Source organism: Lissotriton vulgaris, chromosome 1_1 (assembly GCF_964263255.1).
Source record: "Lissotriton vulgaris chromosome 1_1, aLisVul1.2, whole genome shotgun sequence".
Taxonomy (NCBI): Eukaryota; Metazoa; Chordata; class Amphibia; order Caudata; family Salamandridae; genus Lissotriton; species Lissotriton vulgaris.
The window spans coordinates 1,096,274,772-1,096,301,290 of NC_141685.1; the positions used below are offsets into that span (position 1 = coordinate 1,096,274,772).

Here is a 26,519-nt window from a genome sequence, read left to right on the forward strand (position 1 = left end):
CTGTACTGTATCGATACCAGTTGATCCTTATGAGATGATTCCTTTGGGCTGTCTATAATATGTATAACCATGATTCTTCTTCTGCCTTATGTCTCATGACATAATTTTATCATGCATTGGATCTTATATACTTTATTTATGTTTTTTGTTCCACAGGAGGAAAGGTTGGGTCTATCTATGAATTCACCAGCACAGACTCAGTATTCCTTTGCACTCCTGGAATCACTTGTTTTGCACCATGGGACTCACGATTTGTAGATTTATTTTTCGCCGGTTAGCTAACGCACTTTATCCTGTATTTTACCATCATGCATAAGTAAGAATTTGTGTACTATCTTGGCTACATGTTTTGGACTAATACAATACTGAGGTTCCATGACACTATCTCCTTGCCAGTCATAATAGGTAACTGTGAATTGTGTATTTCACATAGATTGTTATGCTTTATTTAAGCTTCACTTAAGCCTCTACTGTGCTACTGTTTATTTTGTGTTGGAGGTAACCGTGCATAGTCAGCTAAAGTTATATGTCTACCCCCGACTAGGACGCGTTGATTACATTTTTCTGACATCCGGAAACCGATGCTATGTATTTTACATTGATTGTTAAGTACATCATTTCCTTCGATTGTTTTGTACACTATTTCATGTACTCAAGAAGCGCGATGGTGAGCACACCACCTTAAAATGTCCGCCATACTTGTGTGGAGTCACAATATTGCTATACTGCTAGTTTTGTTGACTGATTATGCGCGCATATTATTTATATCCTCGTTTGCTCGATACCGGTATGGGCTAGAACACCCTGTGATTATGTTGTATCCTTATACATGCGATATCTGCAGATAACACTTAGTTGTTAAATGGACCATTAGACCTTTCCAACATGTCTGCCATTCAGCTTTCTCATATGGGGATTAGTCCTACACTTATGTTGTTGATTGGATATAGCGCGAAAACTTATGTTTAAATACCGGTGTCACTTGTGTTGATGTTACACGTGAACAAGGCTTTTATGCTGAAACGCGTTGTGTAATAAACTGCTACTATTACACTTTGGATTCGCTTGTCTCTTTCCTGAGAGCGCAACGTTAACCTGTTTTCCTTGGAATTATTTGAATTACCGGACTGCTTCGCCGGCATTTGCGCCAACTCCCACGGGTCCCAGCACTCCAGAAGAAGCGTCTTTTGGTTATATATATATATATATATATATATATATATATATATATATATATATATATATATATATATATATATATATATATATACATATACATATATATATATATATATATATATATATATATATATATACATATATATACACACACATACACACACACATACATATATATATATATATACATATATATACACACACACATATATATATATATATATTATATATATACACATATACACATATATACACACATATATACACATATACATATATACACATATATACATATATATCCCAAAATCTTTATCACACCCTATACGCCTTTGAACTACTGCATTTCAGGATCAAGATATCATGGAAATCTGTTACCAACAATTTTGCATGATTGTAAAGTAATGATTATATATCCTATCGCATATATAAATCGTGGCATGGGAAATGTTTCGGAACCTCCTTTAACCCCTTCCCTGCTCATGACGAGCTCAGCTCGTCATGAGGCACATTGGAGCTGTGCTGATGACGAGCTGAGCTCGTCATAAATAATGGAGAATGACTATTTCCAGCACAGGATGGAAATTGCCTTAGCAGCCAAGGTGTTAAGACTCTGTTAAGTCCTGCTGATAGTTGCAGGGGACTTTGACATAACATTTAAACCACTGGACAATTCACAGCACACTAATACTGAAGGTAATGAAAAATGGGGAGTCCCTAAGCTTAATTTGCCACCAATTACAAAATGGACTAAGCAATCTAGTCAACTAATGGGGATAACCGCTAATTTGGGCCTTAGGGCATGTAATGGCAACTCAATAACAGATTTAGGTTGTAAGCACGCAGTCGTGCCAATGTACTAGCAAAATATATTACATTCAGCTTGAATTTCTGCTATGGCCCTTTATGAAAGATATGGTAATTATAGAAGACTCCGATAGTGACCATAATGCCTTACATCTCACGCTTCAGGGTGTTCTCACACTTGCGTCTAAGAGTACTCGTCAAATCAAGGCAGGAGCTCTTAGCTTGTCAAATATTAAAACGCACACTTAAATGGCCTGTGAGAAAGTGCCTCTTTTCGCATGGTTTGCCCCAACTTTTTGCCTGGCATTGAAGAGGTTTCAACTGTAGTGCACAGGGTCCCTGGCATCCAGGTCCCCTGTGTCAGTGCTTCTTCCCAAAAAACATACTTCTACCCCCGGTAAGTCCCTACTTAATAGTACCCTGGGTACACTGGGCCTGGAAGCTGAAAAATGATTCCCTGTGACCCCCACTCACAGGGACCATAAAACTGATCTTGCAGCTTGCATGCCCCTGTGAGGGGGAAAACAACAAAGTCAACATTGCACCCTGCCTGTATGCCATGCCAATCAGCACTGCCTGGAGGTATAGAGAAGTCACCCCTCCAGCAGGCCTCACAGCCCTAAGGCATGGTGCACTATACCATAGGTGACGGCATATCTGCATGATCAGATATGCCCTACAATATTGGGCTCCATTCCTTAATACTGTAAGTGCCAGTGAAGCCATAGTGAGTACAGGGGATGGAAACTCGACAACTCTGGTTACACATCAACATGATCACTGCACTAAGCACTGGAGTATTTGGTACCAAACAAATCTTCTCAATAAATCCCCTCTGATGCCAGTGTGCAATTTATTGTAAGTACCATGTACCCAGAGGGCAAAACCTACCAACCGTGGTATAGTCTCTGACCGGCTAAAGGCAGCCAGCCACCACCAGACACGTTTCTGGACCCCTGGGTAGAGAGTTCCTGCTCTGTGGGACAAAAACATTGCACATTCTGAGCAGAGGTGTTATACCTTCTCCCCAAGGACGGGCCAGTGCTCAGAAGATAGAAGCTTCAAAGGCCTGCCCCCTTTGTAATGCGAACGCCAGCCTCTGCTGCTAGCAACAGATGCCAGACCCTGGTTTACACCCACACTTTGGGCAAGAAAACTGAGGAGAATACGAGGTGTGCCCACCTCTGCCAACTCTACACCTAAGGTGGGGGAGGCGGGGTGAAGAACATCTTTCAGTTCCCACCATCTTGAGAATGGGGAGACAACACCAATCAGGGCTAGGTCTATGCCCCCTCCCCCAGGAGGGTGGTATAATGGAGGGTGTAGTCACCCAAGGTAAAGTGCCCATTGGCCCTACCTGCTACTCCCCTTAAACATCCCTAAATCTATCATTTGGGTGACTCCACCAGACCTAGAAACTAAATCTGCAACGATTTAAGAAGCAAGAAGACATCACTGCAGAGAAGACTGAAGATGACAACTGCCTTGGCTACAGCCCTACCGGTCTGGCTCCAGCTTCTGCGAACCTGTGACCCGTCTTGCAGCCAGCGACCTCTAAAAACCCTGCGAGGACTGCTGCCTTAAAAAAGGACTACAATTTTTCGTTGACAGCAGACCTGTCCAAAAGAAACCAACTCGAAGGCCTCTGGATCCTGCTGGAACTGTGATCCCTGCCCACTCTGCACCTGATGCCCATGGCCAGAGTCTGAGTGGCTCACCTGCGCAGTGAAGTCTCCCCAGTGATCCGGACCTCGGGTCTAGCATTGACTGATCTCTCCTGATCTCCACAGTGGCACCTGCAGTGTAAATCCAGAGGCTCCCCCTGACCGCTACCCGCTCCGTTAAGAAGACTCAGACGTCAAAAAGGCACACCTGCACCCGAAGCCCCTGGGCCTTGGTGAGCTGAAGCGATTGTGCCCCCACGACCCCCAACATCCTGTGCTAGGTAGCTACCTAGGGACACCTACCAAACTCAGACATTTCTGAAAACTAGACACCCGGGAAAGTTCATCGAGGTGTGGCTTGCTTGGATCCAACAATTTTTTTTTACTCCGAATCCTCAAATTTAGCTAAAAAAAAATATAACAATTTCCTTACATTGCTGTCTGGGATTACCGCACCAGCACAAACGGGCAATTTTTAGGGAGAGTTGGGGTAATTAAAGTATATATATTTAAAAAAAAAAAAAGAATACCGGGTGTCTGGTAGACTTTCTGCCACCCGGGAGGCAGATCGGGAGTAATAACCTTCATCTGCCTCACGGGCGCAGAAAGACTGTCCATTTTGTGTTAGGATGGCCCCACCCCTCTTTTATAAAAAAAAAAAAATCCCTGGTGCCTAGTGTAGGAAGGTGGATACCCGACTATGGTTACCCCCAACTTTTTGCCTGGTGTTTTGCTGGTTTTCCGACTTAGTTGGCCTGGGACCCTGTCAATCAGGACCCCAGGCCTACTGCTCTCTCTGTAAAATGGATTCCATGTACCTTAGGTACATATCCAATTGGTACTGGGCCACCTTATCAGACCCTGTAACACAGGGCATAGGTGTACCCAGGGCCTACCAGGGGCTGCAGCATGTATTATGCCACGCCTGGCTGGCCATCTAAATCTGACACAACTGGCTGCACGACAGCTGGGGCAAGGTGGTTAACCACCCTTTGCTTTAGATATAGTATACCTATATCTAACCCTAAAATGGACACACAGATTCCTATCAGTCACTCCTATGGCAGGCCTTGACAATCCTGAAGGCAGAGTGCTTGGAATCGTGTGAGATGGTGCTCTGGCATGAGCTGAGCCCGTTTGCAGCTTGCAGAACCAAGTCCTAATAGCTGTTCCATGATAACGCATACCATATACTCTTAAGAGCATTATAATCCTCGCGGTTATATGCTATCTTTGGTATCGCTTTATCAAAACATGTTGAGTAAGGTGTCATACGAATTGGAATACTAACCCCTCGCCAATTCTGGCGACGGGGTTAGCATTCCACCCTTCTAGAGGGACACGACATGTATGTAACTGTGAACCTCGGTTAAAGTTAACTCAAGCCGCAGCATCACAAAATGGATGCTGCCACCACAGACACAAGTCTGACCCCCTGCAGCTGGGAGTCCTTCCAGCGAGGGGAGCTTGGACAAAGGGTTTCCTGTCAGGGGCGGTGCTAGCACCATCCCAGACAGGGTTTTGTGTATCCTGGGTAGGCAGGGCTTTAAAAGAAGGTGACTGCAAGTGGCACCCCGGTGCTCACTATGCATCTGCCGGCAAGAACCAGCCCCTAAGCTGGGGAAAGTCCGGCATGGGAGAGGGGTGTAACCACCCCCCTTCCTGCTCCCACCCATGGGCAGGACCTAGTCGCGTGCCAGCCCCTTTTCCTAGTATAAAGATAGGAGCGGGCATTCCAAATTAGATCTTTGAATCCTGAAACTACTTTCTACGAAAGGAACTCTCGACTTCTTCTCAAGATTTCTCCCTTGTGGCTAAGGAGTAGTCACCCTGCACCCGCAGGCACCATCCAAGAACACTGCGGTTTGCTGCACATCCTTCCTCCGGAATCCGACTGACCAGCACGACGAGACCCGGCTTCCCTGGCACCTCTGACCTCTACAGCTCAGCTGAGATCCGTGGGTGCGACGAGACCTCGAGGGACCGGCCATCTTCAAGACTGCACGACGCTTGCCCCGCACGACCGCCGAGGGATCCTTGAGTGAGTGCTTTGGGGTCCCAGAAGCCCCAACCCTGAGCAGCTCCAGCACCGAAGTTCAGCCCTCCAGCATCCACCAGATCTGCGTGGGGCCCTTCTGCTTTTTGCTGCTCACCGCGTTGTCTGGCTACTAGCCCGCTGGCTTGTGGCCTTCCCGACGACGAACGACGACATCAACACTGCTGGTCTGGTTGCTCCAGACTGGCCCTTGCTCCCTTCCAAAAGAGGAGCACCCCGGACCCTCCTGGTCCACTCCAGACGCCATTTTGAGTCCACCGCGTGGGCTTGAATTTGCCAAGACTTGTTGCCCCAATCCTGGGTCCAGCGACATCGACAGCAGCAACCATCGTGGGACAGCTCGCACCTCCATCCTGGTCGCCGACAACGCCTCCTGGTCCGTGAGACTGCAGAGCCCAGCGTCGCCCACTCACCTGGTCGAGGTGACTCCATCCGGTGCCATCCTGGTGCCCATCTAATCACTGGCTAGTGATTCAGAACTTGGTCCCCTCTGCTTACAGGTGTCTTCCATCTTCGATCCAGGCTTGGATCACTTCGAACTTCTTCACTGGTCGCCTGCCAGCAGCTTCTTCTTTCAGGCGCCATAGACTGCAACGACGTCTTTACAGACCTCTTTCCAGACCTATGCAGCCGCAGCCCCTGGGCTAGGTAACTTCGGCATTTCAGTGCCCCAGCATAGCCGCACTATCCAATGGTCCAGATCCTTTTTCGTTTCAGCTCTACCTAGTCGGGTTCGCCCGAGAACACTAACTTTGTAAATTCTAGCATCCATAGACTTTGTCCCGCATCCCGCGTGAGAGTGCACACTCTGCACCAGAGTCCCCTAGGCCTCCTGCTAGTAATCTGAAGGTTCAGTAGTCAAGTCCTAGCGATCCCAAAGCCTATTAGTTTAGTACTTACCTGCTAGTAATTTCGCATTCCACTTTTAGAGTATATGGTTTTTCGTGCCCCTCGGGCATTTGTGTAAATTGTGCAACTTAAAGTATTTTCGTAAGAGTTTTGTTGTGTGCTTAGTACCCTGTCCTCATAAAGAGTACAGGGCTGTTGTGATCTAAATAAATACACTGTTTATTTTCATAACACTTGTGTGGTGTCCTTTCACTTGGTGTTCAAGGGGTATATGTGATGGTATAACAGCTGGCTTAACACGCCCTCTAGAGTTTAGCCCGAAGACTGCTCGTATCCATGCTACTAGGATAGCTGGTCTATAAGGTTGACTTACAACCAATCATCAATAAGGGTTGTTTGGACTGATACAAAGTGCTCACTAGAATAGTGAACATTATATATCAGGCCAACTTCTCACACAGTGTGCTTTCAGCCTCCCCCAGGGGGCAGTTCGAGGGCTATTGCAGCCATCTGCATCTAATGAGGGGCAGAAAGACGGTCGCTAGTGTTTGGGAGGGATGTGGGCATTACTGTGCCTATTTATGGCAGCCCCCACCCCTAAACATAAATGTAATAAAAATCCCTGGTGTCTAGCGTGCTTTCTGTCCCCAGCTACTGCCTCCATCTGTCTCCCATGGCGGGCAGAAAGACTGACTTTGCCAAATTTAATATGGGGGAGCAAAAGCCCTTGCCCAAGGTGCTACACCCCTCCCTGGAGCCTAGTGGGTGAATGCCTGCTAGTAGTGATCCACTAAGGAGGGGTACCATTGGAAAAGAAACTCTCCAATGGTACCCCTCTCATTTGATTTGGTGCTCGGGGCGGAGATAACCCCACACCACTGAAACTGAAAGTTTCAGATGTAATAACGTATCTGCCATGCGCACTATTGTCATTACATATGAAAAGAAAATGTCTTGGGAGCTTGGGGAAGCTCTTCCCCCTCAAATCCTTTCAGCAGAGAGATTCTGCATTAGTGCCCCATGGACGTTAACGTTTCATCCATGGGACACCAGCGCTGCAGTCATGGAAGTAACCGTTCCGTCCATAGCATGGAACTGGTTAAAACGATAATCACAGCATAGGCGGTCTCCATCCAGGTCTCAAATTTGATGGAAGGCCAAGGGACCTCCTTTATGGTAGACTGTATAGACCTATATATTGGGTTATTCTGCCACAGTCAATCTGATAGCAGGTATCTAGAGAGCAGTAATTATGTTAACAGATGCTGCACTTTAGGTTCACCATTTGACAGAGGTCCGCTCTATTGTATTCCACAGGACAGTGAGAGGTTTCTGCTCCATCAAGGCCAAAAGTTTAGCTCACCAGGCTTTTAGATGTGGCAGATGCATCCAGGATAAAGTACATCTCTCATTGGGAATTCCGAGGTTACAGCTGTACTCTGAGCACAAATGAAGAGGACATAACTGTGCACCTTTACTTAATTTACACTATATTATTGTATGGGACAAAACATTCTCTACTGCTGTCAAAGCTCCATCCATGACCACATGAACCACAGCTGTCAACAGAACGTTCATAGGATATTCAGTAGTGACATCAAGAACAAAAGCTTCAAGGACTACTTTTTTAATGGCCCCACAGCTACCAGGACATTGAGATTATTGCGCTGTCCAGTGACGTTAAAACATCAATGTATAGATCACCTTCCCAAGCTAGAATCAACAGGGTTGGTACAAAGAAACAGATTTCAACACACCTGATGAATGATGCCAGACCCAGGTTTCCAGAAGCCCACACCATACTTCGATCCAGCTGTTGCCAGGAAGTTGTAGACCTCCTGATTAATATCCTGTGGACGAAAAGAGAAGTTCACATCAGAAAGACAGGATGAACAAAGTCTGGTTCCTCCTGCACTGCCCGCAGTCACTCATGTTCCCTGAAGAGCAACTGTGGCTGTCTAGCCTGGATACATAAGTTGTCATCAGCAAGCAGTACGTTTAATTCCCTCTCCCTTGCACAGAAAGCTACATTTCCTGTATTACAAAATAGGAGAATATCTGCTTAGATTCCTTTATCCACTGGATGAATTTGCTGCACAATTGTGGCTGCCCCAACCAAGAAATTCAGTCAATACAATACTGTGAATAGACATGGGGTGTGTCCACTGCACAGGTCTCTACACCCCAAAAGATATCAACCAATGTCATACTATGAATGAACATTATGAGTCACTGCTAAATGAGTGTGTGTGCTGCTGCCACAGCCTAAGTCAAAGGCACAAAGTACCCAGACTTGGTGTGTTCTGAAATAGGAGCACGCCTGCCAAGGGGAGACTACCACTTGGAATATTAGGTGTTCGAGCCTTCAGGAATCCATAATCGTGTCTATTTCTGGGGTGTTTAAGTAATACAAGGACAGTTTTTTAAATGAAGGTCACATTGTAGGGTTGCAGTCCATGTCAATTCTTGGCAGTGACTGTGTTTTACATGGGTTGGGTCTGACTCTCGCTCTTACAAGTGCTGCTGGGTCATAGCCTTTGACTGTTATTACAGAATTTTGTGGTAGTGGAGGTGGATTTTCTCAAGTGGGACCGAAACAAATAAAATGACTGAAACCAGTGGAACAGATGCAGATATGGCAGTCATGGGAAGGTTAGACTAAGAACCTGCTTACAGCATTGCAGCCAACTCAGACCCCAGTATCTGTCACTAAACTGGTAACTGTACCACGTGTTGGGGAGCCTGGCTTCCCAGAAGTTGGTTGCAGTCCAAGGCAGTATTTCACTCAGTTCCCAAGCACGCACTTCCTGAATTCAGTTGCTTCAAAAAAGTAACCCAAAAGTGAGACACCAAAGAGATTGCTTAGGTCAACTTGAAGTTCATCCTGACGGCACTGGTATCCTAACTTGAAGATTATTCAACAACTTTATTGGAGTTCCTGTTATGGTTTTAGTATACATCAGCAGATGGGTTCTGGGAAGCACGTTTAGTGAAAACAACCAGTCCTTGGTACTCAAAAGGGATGCAGCTTAGTGTAAGAATACTAAGGTGCATTTTAGTAGAATAGCTGGGTCTTTCAGGGGTGAACCTCTTGAAGGTTCTGTAGTCACCATTGAGCCTACTCCCACAAAAGCCTGGGGATTTCAGAAATACAATCTCTTCTTTCCCCAAGACAGGTTAGTTGATGACACTCAACCCTACTCGATGTTCAGTGAAGTATGTCTCCTCAGATCAGACTTTGCCCATGTTTAAGTTGCTGCGAAAAGGGGCTCTTCTCGCAAAGGCAGAGACAGATTCAGACTTCTGTTTCTTGCCAGTGCATCCAGATTTTCATCTGCTAGGCTTTCAGTATGAGAGGTCCTACTTATCTGAAAAATGGATGCCAATTGTTTGCGGTTTCATATCCCTAACTTTGAGCATTTTAGCAACTTTGTGGACTGGGTTTTAAACGAAACAGCCAGGACAAAGTAAATCAGCCATAATCTATATGATATATTCCTAGGTCTGAATGGAAAATATCAAAGGTAACAAAAACAGTTCTTACGGCACACCAGGTAATCCTATGTGTATGGTGTTCACTTCACACTAGTTCATGACCAGGTGGACCTTCCATTCGAAGGTCCTTTTGATTCCAACACAATATGTTATAGGACAACCTACAATATAATCCCCCATAACAGATTACCTCCTGAAGGAGCTTTTCAAAACGTTCAATTATTTTATGTAACATTCATGAGATAGTTTGCATTTTCATTATATTTTCTATTCAAGATACGCTTACTGCTTTCATAACTAAGGCAATATTCCAAAAGAAAAATATTCCAAATTAACTATTGGTGGTCCAATATCATTGCCTTCTCAATATGAATCAAAAATTGTTTTCTTTAGAGTGCTTAATGCATTTCGGACATTGTCCTTCAGGGGCAAACAAATTAACCTGAAATAAATGTATACCTAATCAAACTTACCCCTCGACATCAAAATTCATGTCTCAATAAGGTCCATCACCAGGGTGATCCACCAGCAACTCCAGTAGTTTAATATATCACTGCTACAGCCACCATACTTGTACATTTAATGCTTTTACATCCACACCAACAATCAAAACAAGAGGTACCATATCAACTTAACACACTTGGTGATTATGTAGCTCTGACCAATGTTAGGTGAATGCAGTGTTAGTAAAATGTGGCAGCCATTTTGTGTGTGCTATTACCAAGTAACTTGTGTAAGAAAAAGAAAACCATATGTGTCATGTACTCCGATGGCTTGTGTCAAAAACAAATGTATACCATATAATCGGAGTCCTGTACATTGCAATAAAACACTGTCAAAATTGTTCTCAATGATATATATATATATATATATATATATATACACACATACATACATATACACACACGCATACACATATTTGACCTGGTATTGCGTCACCAATATCACAAACTCGCTATGTTAGTTTGAAGGTAATACCGTGGTGTACATGATGTACATCAGGTAACTAAAATTACTCTATGGTGTCTGTGAACAAAAACTAAATATGTCTTCTGTATTTAGACAGCTGGGGACACACACGGACTCCTTCATGACTAGATTTGACGATCAACATATATACAAAAATACAAAAGAGACGAACAAGTTACTTACCTTCGGTAATGCTTTTTCTGGTGGATACGATATCTGCCTGTGGATTCCTCACCTTGTGAATATCCCCTGCGCCAGCAGCATTCGGAAATTTTTCGTAGCTCTCCACGCCGACGTCACAGAAGCATGGCCCCGCTGACGTCACCAGAGTCATAAGAGAGCCTCATCGGCGTGATGACGTTAGTTCCGCCCTTTTTTTCCATGCCTTCAGGCACACGAATGGACTGACTCACATACATACAGTATACACAGTACACAATATTCAAACCAACACACACAGTGTGAAATAAATGCAGTAAAGCAAAAAGAATAATGTCAACATTGCAGGTATACAAGGGTGGACAACAGGGAGGCGGGTTGGTCCATGAGGAATCCACAGGAAGATACTGTATCCACCAGAATAAGCGTTACCGAAGGTAAGTAACTTGTTCTTCTGATCGATACATCTGCCAGTGGATTCCTCGCCTTGTGAATAGAGTCCCACAGCAGTCCCCACTCCCGGAGGAAGGTGTCCACCCTTTTTTTACCAAAAAGTCCAGAAGGACAGAACGCACAAAGTGTCCGTCCCTCCTCTCCTCAGAATCAAAGCAGTAATGCTTTGCGAACGTGTGGAGGGAGGCCCAAGTTGCCGCTCTACAAATGTCCTCCACAGGAACACCCCTAGATAAGGCAGATGTCGAAGACTTTGCTCTAGTTGAGTGAGCTCTTATACCCTCTGGAGGATCCTTTCCGGCCAAAGAGTAACAGATCTAGATGCACAAGATAATCCATCTGTAAAGGGTGAGCTTGTGCACCGCTCTGCATTTCCTGCAGTCAATGAAGCCCACAAAGAGCTGGTCATCCACTCGAAAGTCTTTAGTCCTATCGAGGTAAAAACTCACTGCCCTGTTAGGGTCCAAGCCGTGAATCCGCTCCTCCTCCTTGGAAGGGTGAGGGGTAGGAAAGAAGGTAGGAAGGGTAATGGACTGCCCCAGATGAAAGGGAGTTACCACCTTAGTCAGAAAAGCAGCCCTGGGCCGGAGTACCATTCTATCAGCATGAATGGACAAGAAAGGGGGTTTCGAACTCAGAGCGTGAAGCTCCCTTACCCTCCTTGCCGAGGTAATGGCAGCAAGAAATACTGTTTTTAAAGACAATAGCCTCAAGGGACACTTGTGCAAGGGCTCAAAGGGAGAACCCATCAAGTAGGTTAAAACCAGATTTAAGTCCCATTGAGGCACAATAAAAGGAGTGGTCAGGAACTTATTAGTAAGGCCCTTAATGAACCTTAACACAAAGGGCGACTTGAACAAAGACGGCCAATCCAGCAATCAATTGAACGCCGACATAGCCGATAAATAGCCCTTCACAGTAGCCACAGCTAAGCCCTGCTGGGCTAGAGAGAGCAAACTGAAGGATGTTGGATAAGCGAGCCCTCAAAGGGTCAATAGACTTCTCTCCACACAAATTGACAAATTTGGACCACCTATCGGAATAGATAGACTTGGTGGAGTGTCGCCTGTCCGAAAGTATACCGTCCACCACGTCAGGCGGAAGAGAGAAAGAATTCAGGTGGCCCTGTTCAATCTCCAGGCATGAAGCTGTGAGCTCTGGAGGTGGGGGTGTAAAACCTGCCCCTGCGAGAGGAGGTCTGCCCTGAGAGGGAGACGAAGCGGAGGGTGCGACGAGAGGTGAAGTAGACCTGTGTACCACACCCTTCTTGGCCAATCCGGAGCGATCAAAATGACTTGGGCCCGGTCTTGGCGAATCTTCCTCAGAACCCGAGGAATCAAGGGTATGGGAGGAAACGCGTAAAGGAGTCGAGATCCCCAACTCAACTGAAATGCGCCCCCCAAAGCTCCACGCATCGAATACTGGAGACTGCACAATAACAGGCAGTGAGCATTCTCCTGAGTGGCAAACAGGTCCACCTGAGGAGTTCCCCACATCCGAAAGACGTAACGAACCACCTCTGGATGAAGCCTCCACTCGTGCTCAACAGAGAACTGCTGACAGACTGTCTGCACGCACATTCAAAACTCCGGCCAAATGATTTGCCATCAGACAAATCTGATGGTCCTGAACCCAGGACCAGAGACGCAGAGCCTCTCTGCAGAGATAATGCGACCCCACTCCTCCCTGCTTGTTGACATACCACATCGCGGTAGTGTTGTCTGTCAGAACTTGAACCGACTGACCGCGAAGGGAAGGAAGGCCTTGAGTGCTAAATGTATCGCCCGCAACTCCAGAAGGTTGATATGAAGCAACCTTTCCTCTGGAGACCAAAGACCCTTGATCTCCAGGTCCACCAGATGAGCACCCCACCCTAGAGTGGATGCATTCGTTGTCACTGTGGCCACTGATGGAGGCAGATGAAAGGGCTTTCCCTGAGACAGATTGCCCTCCACGCTTCATCTAGACAGATCCGCTGCAGCTTCTCTGGAGATCCTGCCCGACTCCCTGAGATCTCCACTGAGCTGATACCACTGCCTGCGGAGGCACAACTGGAGTGCCCTCATGTGCCAGCATGCATGGTTGACCAACAGGATGCAGGAAGCAAACAGACCGAGCAGACGAAGGAGCTTCAGGACTGGAACGACTGCTCCATTGTAGAATAAAGGGATCATTTACTGAATGTCGAGAATCCTTTGTGGAGGTGGGAATGCGCGACACACAGTAGTGTCCAGTACCGCCCCTATGAAGAGGTTGCGCTGAGAGTGCACCAGGTGAGACTTGGGCACGTTTATCGAGAATTCCAATTTGTACAACATCTGGGTTGTCACTTGCAGATGATGAAACACCTTCTCTGGCAACTCCGCTTTGAGGAGCAGGTCGTCCAGATAGGGGAAAACTGGAATCCCCAATCTCCTGAGATGGGCTGCCACCACTGCCATCACCTTGGTGAAGACTCGAGGTGCAGTAGTACATCCAAACGGGAGAACCGCAAACTGATACTGTTGCGATCCTACCATAAAACTGAGATAATTCCAATCCTGAAGTCGCACAGGAATATGAAAATACGCATCATGCAAGTCGATGGACACCATCCAGTCCTCCTGTTGCAGCGCTTGTAGAACCTGCGCAAGGGTGAGCATCTTGAACTTCTCTTGCTTCAGAAAAAGGGTCAGGATTCTGAGATCCAGGATTGGACGTAGCCTGCCATCCTTCTTGGGTATCAGGAAATACCGGGAGTAGCATCCCTAACCCCTTTCCAGCTCTGGAACCACCTCTATCGCACCTTTTCTTAGTAATGTTAGGACTTCCTTCTGTAGGAGAAGGTAGTCCTCCGAGTAAGCCCCTTGGCAAGGAGGGTAATTTGGAGGGAATTCCCGAAAGGTTAGTGCATACCCATTTTCCACAAGATTTAGAACCCAAAGGTCCATAGTGACCGATTCCCAATCTTGCAGAAAATGGGTAAGCCGTCCCCCACAGGACCAACATGATCCAGAATGGCGGATCTAGGGCTGCTTTGCTGTGGCAAGGTAGGGGGGTAGAGGAGGAGGGCTGGCTACCTCGAGGACGTCTTCTGTTCTTGCCTCTGTACGTCTTATGCAGAGAATTTTGCTGCTACTGAGGCAGCCTGTAGTTCCGAAAGGACGACCTTCCAAAACCTATCTCCTGTAACTGGAACCTCTAGGCTGCGCCTGAAGGCCCAGAGACTTAGCGGTGGCCTTGCGGTCTTTGAACCTCTCTAAGGCTGCATCGGGTTTTTTTCGCCCCCAAACAGCCCAGAACCATCGAAAGGGAGGTCAAGAAGAGTTGCCTGCACATCCCCAGAGAACTCCGATGACTTGAACCAAGCACTTCTCCTCGTGGCAACAGAAGATCCCATAATCCTGGCAACAGAGTCTGCAGTGTCCAGACCACTCTGTATTACCTGGCGTGCAGCTGCTTGAGTGTGCCAAGACTTCATTAAAATTCTGTCTGTCCTCCTCAGACAATTTAGAAGCAAGCTGTTTTGCAGAGTCCATTAGAGCATGAGCAAAATTGGTGGCATTTGTGGACTTCAAGGCGATACTTGCTGAGGACAACACCATATTAGATGATTGTTCAAGCCTTTTAGAGTCTCGATCTCCAGGGACTTGAGGAAAGGCCCCAGAAGATTTCTTAAAACAGGCAGACTGAACCACCAGGTTCTCAGGAGAAGGATGAGATGTTAGGAAGTCTGGTTCTCCAGGAGCCGCACTTTACCTCCTAGCAACAGATTTAGAAACCGCTGGAGCTGAAAAGGGCTTATGTCAGAACTCCAAATCAGGTTCAGTGATGGCATCATTAAAAGGTAATAAAGGCTCTATGACAGTGGAGGGAGAATGAAGAACCTCAGTCAAAATATTGGACTTGAATTCAGCTGTTGGAAGCTGTAGGTCTAAAAGCTCTGCTGCCTTCCTTATAACTATGTGGTAAGGAACCACATCCTTAGAAGGAGCATCTGAAGGAGGAGAAAGCTACCATTCCAGGGACATATCAAGTCCACTTGCTTCCCTCAAACCTTCGAATAAGTCCTCTGACTCTTGAAGTTCACCTTCCTCCATTTCTTCGTCTGCATGATAATGTTGCTCCTCCAAAATTCTCTGCGCCTCTCGCCTAGACCTCATCCTCGGAACCGGCGTCAGCGGAGCCAGACACGACTTCGACACATCCAAAGCCGGTGTCGAACACGGATCCGGTGGCACAGCTGGAGACAAGCTTGACGGCGCCGGAGATTAAGGAAACGGCGTCGATGTCCTCGGCGCCGGGAAATCCCAGGACGGCGCCGCTGAAAGAAATGGCATTAAGTGAGCCTGAGTATAGGCCTGAGGCATTCCCAGGTTAAAGGCCATAGGACCAAAGGGACCCAAAGGTGCTCCAGAAGAGTACATAGCTCTTGCAAAAACTCCATATATTGAATTTAAGTAATGTGATGGATCTTGACCCGGGCCAGGGAAACGTGGGTAAGCGCCTGTGAGAAAGTGGCTCTATAAATACTGGACCAAGGTAAGGTACAGTGTGTATAGAGACCACAAACCCCAGAGGTATTACAGAGGTTAATGTCAGGGCTGACCTTACTCTCAAAAGTGGTAGCTTGGTCGAGCAGTAAGGCAGTACTAGAGGACAGTGTAAAGCATTTGTTGTACACAGTCAGCAAACGGTTTCACACACTCAAGGACTGAACTCCAGGCCAATTGTTTTTATATCAAAAGATCTAGTTGTTCTATTTTTAGAACCAACAGGTATCAAAATATAATTGTATCAATTATGAGTGATCTCAGGTAAGTACTTTGCAGAATGGTAATAACTTTGTAAACACAATATGTACAGGGGTTGCAGTAGGCAACACAATTCTAAACACAATTCTTAACACAATTTAACATTGAGCTCAATTGATTTTTCAACAAAAATGCAGTTAATTACTTTGTAGATTACTTTTGTAATTTCAGGACTGGATCCTAGATTCAGTCCTGGGGTGTAAGCTGAATATAGTTTAGTAAAAACGTTTTGGTTATTGCAATGCTTTTAAAAGGAATATAAAGGTATTTTAAAAGTTCACACTTAGAAATTTTCAGTGAAAATCTAGCAATAATATCCAAACGGAGAAATTTCAGGTTACAGGTAAAGTACGTTCTAGTTACTTTTGTAATCCAGTACTGGGCTCCTAGGTCAAGCACTGGGATCTCTACTTAAGACAGGTAATTAATTATGTTTCAGTAGTTGGTATGATTTTGAAGGAATATTTCAAGTTTTCAAAAGTAGACACTAAGAAGAAATTTCACAGAAAAGCAGACAATAGATGGAGAAAATTCAGGTTACTAGCCAACCCGGCTAGGATTACTTTTGCGGTTCAATACTGGGCTACAAGGTACAGTACTGACTTCTCTCCTGATCACAGGTGAGTACTTCGGAATTCGGTATTCGGCTGATTTTATAGGAATATTGTAGAGTTTCAAAACTTCACACTATTTTTCGAGTTAAACCAGTCAATGTTATCCTATGGCAGGAAAGTGAGTTATCGGTTTCCAGGTGAGTACTCGACCAGTCAAGTTAAGGTTCCGGGCACAGACTCGGGGATCCCCCAGGGTCAGGTAGGTACAGTTGGTAGACCCTCAGCGGCACAGGGGCAGCCAGGTGCAGAGGTAGTTAGGCCCAATGTTATCCAATGAGGGGCAGGGGGCCTTCGGTTGGTGGCTGCTGGCTACCAGCCGCGCTGCTGTGAGAGCTGGGCTCCTGGTCACCTGCTCAGGGCAAATGGGGAAGTAGGATATGACACATGGTGTACGGCCAGAGGCATTCATGCGGCTGCGTGCAGGGTGCTTTTGAGCGTCGGGCGCTCAATGTTATTCAATAGGAAAGGTAATAAGGGAACAAAGGCTGCAGACTCGGGACGGTGGTTTTTCAGGTGTGACCACCACTTCGAGAGTAAGTTGGGATCTTGGAGAAGAGGTAGGTACCCCAAAGGAAGACACAGGGGGCCGCCGGGTGCAGGGGCGTCTTTGGGCGTCAGGAAATCTTACCCTCGGCTGGTCACGGTTGGAGGGTCCCTGGTTCTGAGGCTGCAGGCGTCGCCTGGTTCGTCGAGGAGGGTCTTTAGGCACTGAACTTCGGGTCCCAGTCGCCGAGGGGACATCCTTGTGGTCTTGGATCACTTGGGCACGGGTCGCGCTTGGCAGGTGCAGAGTGGGTTGGTCTGGTGTTTCTTGGCTGGCACCAGGGGTATGGGTGTTGAAGCAGAACCTCTGCTTATGGGAGTCCCAGCCTTCAAGAGGGTCAAAGCAGGCCGATCCTCCGGGGGTCCCACGGTTGCGATCTGAGTCGTCGCCGGGATTAAGCAGGAGCAGATTTCAGGATCGACCAGCCGGTAGGGCTGGGGACAAGTAAGTGGGTGTCGTCCTGTTAGCTGCTGCACGGCAGGTCTTCTTCTTGATCTTCTACCATCTTTCTTCTTTCCTTATCGGGATCTGAGGAAGATGGTTCAGGGAGCCCCTAAATACTGAATTTAGGGACGTTACAGGTACAGCAAGGGCAGGGACACGCCCTAGTATGCTCCTCTCCGGTGGGAGGGGGACAGGAGCCTAGTTGTGATTGGGCAGGGCTCCCCATCCTCAAGATGGCCGGATCCCCATCCTCAAGATGGCCGGAACCCGGGGGCGTGCTTCACCTCGCCTCTCCCACCCGAGGGGTGGGGTTGGCACAGGCTGGCACACCCCCCTTCCTGACGTAGGGTTTACCGCCAGTCTTCCCACCGGAGTGGGGGTCAGAACCGGTGGGGGCCAGTTGCTGGGTACAGCAAATGGTCTGGAGAAGCTCACAGAGGCGGCAGGCCTTTAAAGTTTACACCTGCCCATCCTGGGGGAGGAGATCTAGCACCTCGCCCAGGATGTGCATTGTTGCAGGCCCAGGAGAGCGGGGACTCCCCACCAAGGGGTCCAGCAACATGTCTACTGTGTGGCAGCCTAGGTAGCCTCTCAGTCCAGACGTGGATTGTAGGTTAGGTTTCAGGGGGCATCTCTAAGATGCCCTCTGGTGCATTTTACATTAAATCTCACACTGGCATCAGTGCGGGTTTAATGTGCTGAGAAGTTTGATACCAAACCTCAGTCTTCAGTGAGGCCATCACGGTCCTGTGGAATTAGTCATGTCGACCTCCCAGCACCAGATACTCTTAATGGCAGCACGGCACTTAGTGCCCAGGAATGGCCCTGGGTACTGTAAGGGGAACGGGGCTCATGCACCTGTTGCCACACCACTGGCATAGGGCACCCAGCTAGAGGGGTGACTGAGGTATGCCAGGGCAGTGGTCTTGTGGGCATGGCACACAGCGATGTGTGCCATGTCGATTCTTTGTTTAGTTCTGTACTTAGCCACTCAGCCTGCAAAGGCAGTGTGTGGGTGTCAGGGTACAGGGCCCCTAAGGGTGGCACAATAAGTGCTGCAGCCCTTAGGGGTCTTCTCTGGTCATCATGCCCTGGGTACCTAGGGTACCATTTACTAGTGGCTGACAGGTGGCCAGAGATGCCAATTGGGTTTTAATTTCAGCACAGTTTTAGGGAAGGAACACACGCCCTGGATACCTGGTTGGCAGGAGCCCAGGGAACACTCAGTCAAAGCACATCAGCAATTCAGCAAAAAAGTGGGAGAAACCAATGCAAGAAAGATGGCACCTTCTCACAGCGCCCGGTACAGACTGAGGCATTACCGGACGAGGGCCAAGCGGCGCCGACGGTGGAGCCAATGGAGTAGAAGACTCATCAGGTATTGGAGCCTCTTCCACCGGAGCCGGAGAAGGAACCGTCATCGGAGATGGAGCCAGCGTCGAAGAATGCACAGGTGAAGCTGCAGGCAAAGCCGAACGAACAGGAGAAGCCTCATTCGATCCTGAAGTCGATGGAGAGACATAGTCCTTACGACACCAAGAAACTGGTGAAATCGACTTCGGAGCCGCGTCCTTATCTGAACGGCAACGAGAGCCGTTCCTCTTCTTCTTCTTGTGCTTCTTTAACTTTGAGGTACAGAAGGGGGTGGTAATGGACGGAGCATCTGCATCAATCAAACACTCACACCCAGTCAAAAGATCAGGGTTTAATCCATCACCGCTCTTTAGCCCACTCTGCCACCCCAGTAAAGAACGGTGATGGATTAAACCCAGATCTTTTGACTGGGTGTAAGTGTTTGATTGATGCAGATGCTCCGTCCATCACCACCCCCATTTGTACCGCTTTTGGCCGCCATAAGTGTGGCAGGGTATGCTCAGACGTGAGTCCCTTGCTCACTTTGGCACTGGATTCAAGCAAGCCGGGCTGAAGACGGCTGGAATGCCAGAAACCGGTCCTCGGAAGCTTGTTTCCGGTCCAGGGAAGACATGGCTTGGCAGTTCGGGCTGGACTGTTCCCATGAGGCACAGGGTCAGACTGATTTGCATATAGCCATGTCTGAACTGGGGTGGCAGAGTAGGCTAAAGAACGGTGATGGGTTAAACCCTGATCTTTTGATTGGGTGTGAGTGTTTGATTGATTAAGATGCTCCATCCATCACCACCCCCCATTTGTACCGTCTTTGACTTTGAAGCATGACCAGACATCTACTTCGAACCAGACCTCAAACTGGAACTTGACCTTCTTCGGCCTCTCTTATCCTTTCTCATCTTCGCCATGAATAACTTGGCCTCTCTCCTTTAAAGCCTTCGGATTCATCTTGCAACAGCAAGCACAACCCTCGACATCGTGATCCGACGACAGGCACCAGGACACAATCCTCGCTGGGGTCAGTGATGAACATATGACCCCCACACTCCCTACAGGGCTTGAAACCAGACTTCCTTGACATCTTCAAAAAAGAAACGAGAAGCAATCCAGATACAAAGTAGCAACAAAACTACGGAGAGTCCCAGAAAACCGTTAGCGTCGACGGCGCGGAAAAAAGGGAACGGATGTCATCACGCCGACGAGGCTCTCTTATGGCTCCGGTGACGTCTGCGGAGCCGCGAGCGGAGCCATGCTTCTGCGACGTCGTCCTCGTCGGCGTGGAGAGCTACAAAACATTTCCGAATTCTGCTGGTGCAGTGTATATTCACAAGGTGAGGAATCCACTGGCAGATGTATCCATCAGAAAGAAGGATTACTGATATTGATGACATTTTCATAATTTGACAAGGATCAGCAAAAACTGGACCTGAAATTCTGCTCTATGAACCAGGAGAAAGCACACATTTGTTTCAGCCACAATATCTGTAAAGATCGGATACGTTTGACATGTTTTAGTGTGTCTTGTCAATCAAATTTAAACATACAGATAAAAGTACGGAGATCAACTCACTGCATAATATATCTTTCCAACTGAGAGCCTTAAAACACACCAGTCATTTACTAGGTTTACTTGTATTAATAGAAATATTTCAACACCAGATGTTGTGTTCAAAGCAACGCAAGCCCAATTTCAAAGATTCAAAAGACGAGACAACCAAGAATCAGTAATGAAACAATCCAGGGATAAAGTGCCCTTAATACTAAGACACAAGCTTTCGGAGTAGCAAATTAAAAATGAGCATTCCCTTTTTATTCTACCAGCTACCATTAGTTGAAACAAATCATACATCTAAGATGGGATATGTTGAAAATCAAAACTTATTTTGGAACCCCATTTAAAGATCCATCCTTCATGCATACATGAGATCCAAAAATTGGTATGTATTCATCCTAAACAAACCCGAAAATTCATGGGTATTTTCTTGTAATAATGCAAATGCTACTTACCAGTATGCATCTGTTCTTGGCATGTAGGGCTGCTGACATTCATATCTGTGCATAGATCGCCACCTAGTGTTGGGTCCGGATGATTGCACATTGTTGTCCTGGAAGAGTCTTCGAAGTATCACGAGATAAGTGGCTCCTCCCCTGGACTACAGTGCGCATGGGCATCGCCTCCATCCCCAGATTGTTTTTAGCCATTGGCAGAGATGGAGTGAAGAATGTGAGTGATGACCATGCTATGAGCATATGTATATATATGAATGAATACTGCAGCTGCTACAGGCGCCGGGGAGGAGGGTGGGCGATATGAATGTCAGCAGCCCTACATGCCAAGAACAGATGCATACTGGTAAGTAGCATTTGCAGTTCGAGGCATGTGGGCTGCTGAATTCATATCTGTGCATAGAATACATAGCAGTCCCTCCATTAGCGGCGGCCGCCCGTGCCAGCTGCAGCAGTCTGAAAAAGTGTTTTTAGAACAGCCTGACCAACAGCTGCCTGCTGTTTGGAATGCACGTCTACACAGTAGTGCTTAGTGAAAGTATGTGTGGTAGACCATGTGGCTGCTCTACAGATATCTTCTAAGGGAATGTTACCTAGGAAAGCCATAGAGGCCCCCAACTTCCTGGTGGAGTGGGCCCTCGGTGGGATAGTGAGGGTGCGCTTAGCTTTAGCGTAACAGATCTGAATGCACTTTACTATCCACCTAGCAATCCCTGCTTTGGAGATAGCGTTTCCCTTGTGGTGTGTGGCAAAAGCAACTAAAAGCTGCTTGGTTTTGCGAAAATCTTTTGTCCAGTCTACATAGTACATCAAGGCCCTCTTAACATCAAGGGTGTGGAGCATGCGCTCCGCCAGCGTCTCTGGGTTTTGGAAAAACACCGGCAATTCAATTGTCTGGTTTAAGTGGAATTGGGATACCACTTTGGGTAGGAATTTAGGGTTAGTGCGGAGCACCACCCTGTTAGCATGTACCTGGAAGAAAGGTTCTTGGATGGTGAGTGCCTGCAGCTCGCTAACCCTCCGTAGCGATGTAATTGCTACTAAGAATGCAACCTTCCAAGTCAGAAACTGAAGCTCACAAGAGTGCAGTGGCTCAAAGGGAGGACCCATCAGCCTCGTAAGAACCACATTGAGGTTCCATTCTGGAGCTGGTGGGGTCCTTGGTGGAATGACCCTTTTGAGTCCTTCCAGAAAGGCCTTGATAGCAGGGACCTTAAAGAGTGACAGGTGTTGCCTATTCTGGAGGTATGCTGCCATAGCCGACAGGTGAATGCGGATGGAAGAGTATGCCAGATTGCATTGATACAGGTGGAAAAGGTAGCAAATGATGTTTTGAATGGAAGCATCTAGCGGGTCAATATTGTGGTTAGCACAGTAGATGACAAACCTCTTCCATTTAGCCGCATAACAAGCTCTGGTAGTGGGCTTCCTTGCCTCCCGAATGATGTTCATGCAATCGGGAGGAAGATTGAGGTAGCCAAACTCTAGGACTTCAGGAGCCAGATCGCCAGGTTGAGCTGTTGCGGATCTGGGTGCTGAATGTCGCCATGGCTCTGCGTCAGAAGGCTGGGAGTGAGATGAAGCCTTTGATGCGGCACCACGGACAGTTCTAGAAACGTGGTGTACCATGGTTGGCGAGCCCACGTCGGAGCAACCAGGATGAGAGTCATCGAGTGCTGCCTGAGCTTGCGTGCCACCAGCGGTATCAGAGGTGCTGGGGGAAAAGCGTACGCAAATCTGCCTGACCAGTTCATCCACATCGCATTGCCCTGTGATTGGGGGGGTGGAAATCTGGCGGCGAAGCTTTGGCATTTTGCGTTCTCCTTTGTGGCGAACAGGTCTATCTCTGGATGACCCCACCTTTGGAAGTACGGTTGGAGTACTGATGGATGTATCCCCCACTCGTGCATCTGATGGCTGTGCCTGCTGAGCAGATCCGCCATTTGATTGTCCTTGCCCGGGAGATGCTCTGCCATGAGGAAGATGTTCCTCTGAATGGCCCACTTCCACATGCTCTGAGCCAGATGAGACAGCTGTGGAGAGTGTGTGCCTCCCTGCTTCTGAATGAAGTACATGGCCGTCATGTTGTCCGTCCGGATCAACACGACTTTGTTGCACAGATGTACTTTGAACGCCTTCAAGGCCATGAAGATGGCATCAGTTCCAACACATTGATGTGCATCTTCCTTTGCTGTAGTGTCCATAGTCCCTGCACAGTGTAATGGAGTACATGCGCTCCCCATCCCTGGAGAGAGGCGTCCGTCGTCAGGATAATCTGTGGGACAGGCTCTTGGAATGGTCGGCCCTTGCAAAGGTTTTGTGGATTCCACCAATGCAGAGAGTTGTATGCCCGACCGCTCACCAACACTAGGTCTGTCAGTTGCCCATGAGCCTGAGTCCACTGACGTGCTAGGCACTCCTGAAGCGGACGCATATGTAGTCTCGCGTGCGGGACAATGGAGATGCAGGAGGCCATCATGCCTATCAACTGCATGAACACCTTCGCTGGAAGCGAGTGTTGGGGTCTGAATCGTTGGATCAGCGCCTGGATACTGGCGATTCTCACTGAATTTGGCTGCGCAGTGGCTACCAGAGTGTTGATTGTCGCGCCCAGGTACTGTCGCACGTGGGCGGGCTGGAGATGGGACTTTGGATAGTTCAGAGAGAATCCCAGATCGTGCAGGAGATGAATGGTGCGTGACACATGGTCGACGCACTGTCGTTCTGTCCTTGCCTGAATGAGCCAGTCGTCCAGGTAGGGAAAGACGTGGACGTGCTGGCGACGGAGATGCGCCGCCACAGTCGCTAGGCACTTTGTAAATACCCTTGGTGCCGTGGTGACCCCGAACGGCAGAACCCTGAACTGGTAATGCTGGTCTAAAATCGTGAATCTGAGATACTTCCTGTGGGAAGGATGCAGGGGGATATGAAAATAGGCATCTTTGAGATCCAGCGTAGCCAGGAAGTCCCCCTGCTGAAGCAGGGGAAGCACCTGCTGCAACGTGAGCATATGGAAGTGCTCCGAGAGGATGTACCAGTTTAGGGGCCTGAGGTCCAGGATTGGCCTGAGGGATCCGTCCTTCTTGGGAATCAGGAAATACAGGGAGTAAACCCCTGTTCCCCGCTCTTGCAATGGAACGAGCTCTATCGCCCCTTTTTGCAGCATGACTAGAACTTCTTGCTGCAACAAGGTCAAGTGCTCGCCTGACATAGGACGGCTCCTTGGGGGTATGTCCGGTGGAATGGAAGTAAGCTCTAGACAGTACCCGTACTGGATAAGAGACCTCACCCACCTGTCCGTGGTGATGGACTTCCACGCCGGCAGGAACTGCTGGAGTCTCCCCCCGACCGGTGTTGTATGGTCGGGGGCAGTGACAAGACGTCACTGTTTGTTGGTGGTGGTGGACCTGGAGCTATTGTTTCCACGTCCCCTGCCCTTGACGTTATTGCCTCTGTAACCACCTCTACCCTTGTTGTTGTACGAGGTTTGGGTGTTAGTCTTGTAATATTGTGTGGACTGGGATGCCTGTCCCCTTGAGGTGCCTCTGGAATTTGAGCGGCGAAAGGAACCACTCCGAAACTGCTGACTTTGTAAAGCCCCCATAGACTTGGCAGTTTCCGTATCTTTTTTCATTTTCTCCAGGGTGGCATCCACCTCCGGCCCAAACAGATGGTCAGGATTCACTGTTTGATTCAGTATTGTAGTTCGGATGTCAGGTTTGAACCCTGAAATTCTAAGCCAGGCATGGCGTCTAAGCAACACACTGGTATTGATAGCCCTGGAGGCTGTTTCTGCCACATCCAGTGCGCATTTGATGGATGCATTCGTAATGAGTTTTCCTTCCTGAATCAGCATCTCTCCTGCCTCCTTGTATTGGTCAGGCAGGTGTTGCAGTATGGCCTCTAAAGTGTCATAATGGGCCCTATCATAACGTGCAAGTAGGGCTTGTGTGTTAGATATTCTCCAGATATTAGCTGCCTGTGCAGCAATCCGTTTGCCTGAGGCCTCAAAGATCTTGGACTCTTTGTCTGGGGGAGGAGCGTCACCAGTAGTTTGAGAGTTCGCCCTCTTCCGAGCGTTGGAAACAACCAAGGAGTCCAAAGGCAAGTGTCCCTTGATATATGTAGGATCCGTGGGCGCTGCCTTATATTTCCTGTCGATGCGAGGGTTGACCACACGCGCCCGGGTGGGCTCCTTGAAGACCTCCGTTGCATGTTTAAGCACCCCTTTAAGCATCGGCAGCGTCTTGACTGACTTTTCAGCTACAGAGAAAGTGTTGAACAGGAAGTCCACATCCACGGGGTCCGAGTGCAGCTCGACGTCGTGGTTAGCCGCAGCTCTCTCGATCAGAGCGTTTAAGGCCGCTGAGTCATCAGTCGGGGACGTTTTCGCCGCAAAAAATTGCGCGTCCTGGCCCGACTGCGGGTCCTCTGGGTCGCCTCCGGCTGACCAAGGTTCGTGCTCCTCCTCCGGATCAGAGTACGCCGGATAGTTGTACTCGGCGTCTTCCTCGTCCGCATCGCCGGCGGCGGAATGAGTTGGCGAGTGTCCTAGGGCTTGTGGGGACACAGGTTCCACCAGCGCCGAAGAGTCCGCAGAGTCTCTTTTGTTTTTGAGAGGGATCTTAAAATGTTCCAACGCCGGCTCCGTCGTGATCTTCCTCTTGAGGAGAGACAGGTTCCCGGTGTTGGCGTCGATGATTACCTCACGACGTTCCTCTTCAGCAAGCGGTTGGAGTCGAAGCTTCGACACCACCAAGGCAGCTTTCGGTGCCAATACCTCCTTCGAGGGTCCACCCTGTTTCGGCGCGAAGGCCTTCGGCGCCGACTTGGGAGGAAAGGTGAAACGGATAGGCGTTTGCTCCTTCGCAGGCTTAGGCGTGAGCTTTGGCGCCACAGTGCCCGAAGCGGGAACCACACTGTCCTTTCGAATCCGCTGCAGGGATTCCGCCACCTTCTTCGTCAAGGCCGGAGAGGGCTTGACCGGCTCGAGCGACTTCTCAGCATCGAGAGCCTGATCACCTGCAGGCGCCTTCTTCGGGGCCGACGCCCCATGGCTATGCGCGTCGTCGCCCTGATGCTTCTTCGGAGCCGTCTTCGGGTCCACAACCCCTTTCGGAG

General features: G+C 48.2%; 1 protein-coding gene across 1 annotated transcript in view; it reads right to left on the bottom strand.

Annotated features, from left to right (window-relative positions):
- Positions 1 to 26,519, bottom strand: part of ACO2 (aconitase 2) — a 340,183-nt gene that overhangs the window by 266,010 nt on the left and 47,654 nt on the right. The window contains exon 4 of the mRNA XM_086963512.1: positions 8,310 to 8,402. Coding sequence (XP_086819638.1) covers positions 8,310 to 8,402 — 93 coding nt within the window. The remainder of the gene's footprint in view (positions 1 to 8,309; positions 8,403 to 26,519) is intronic.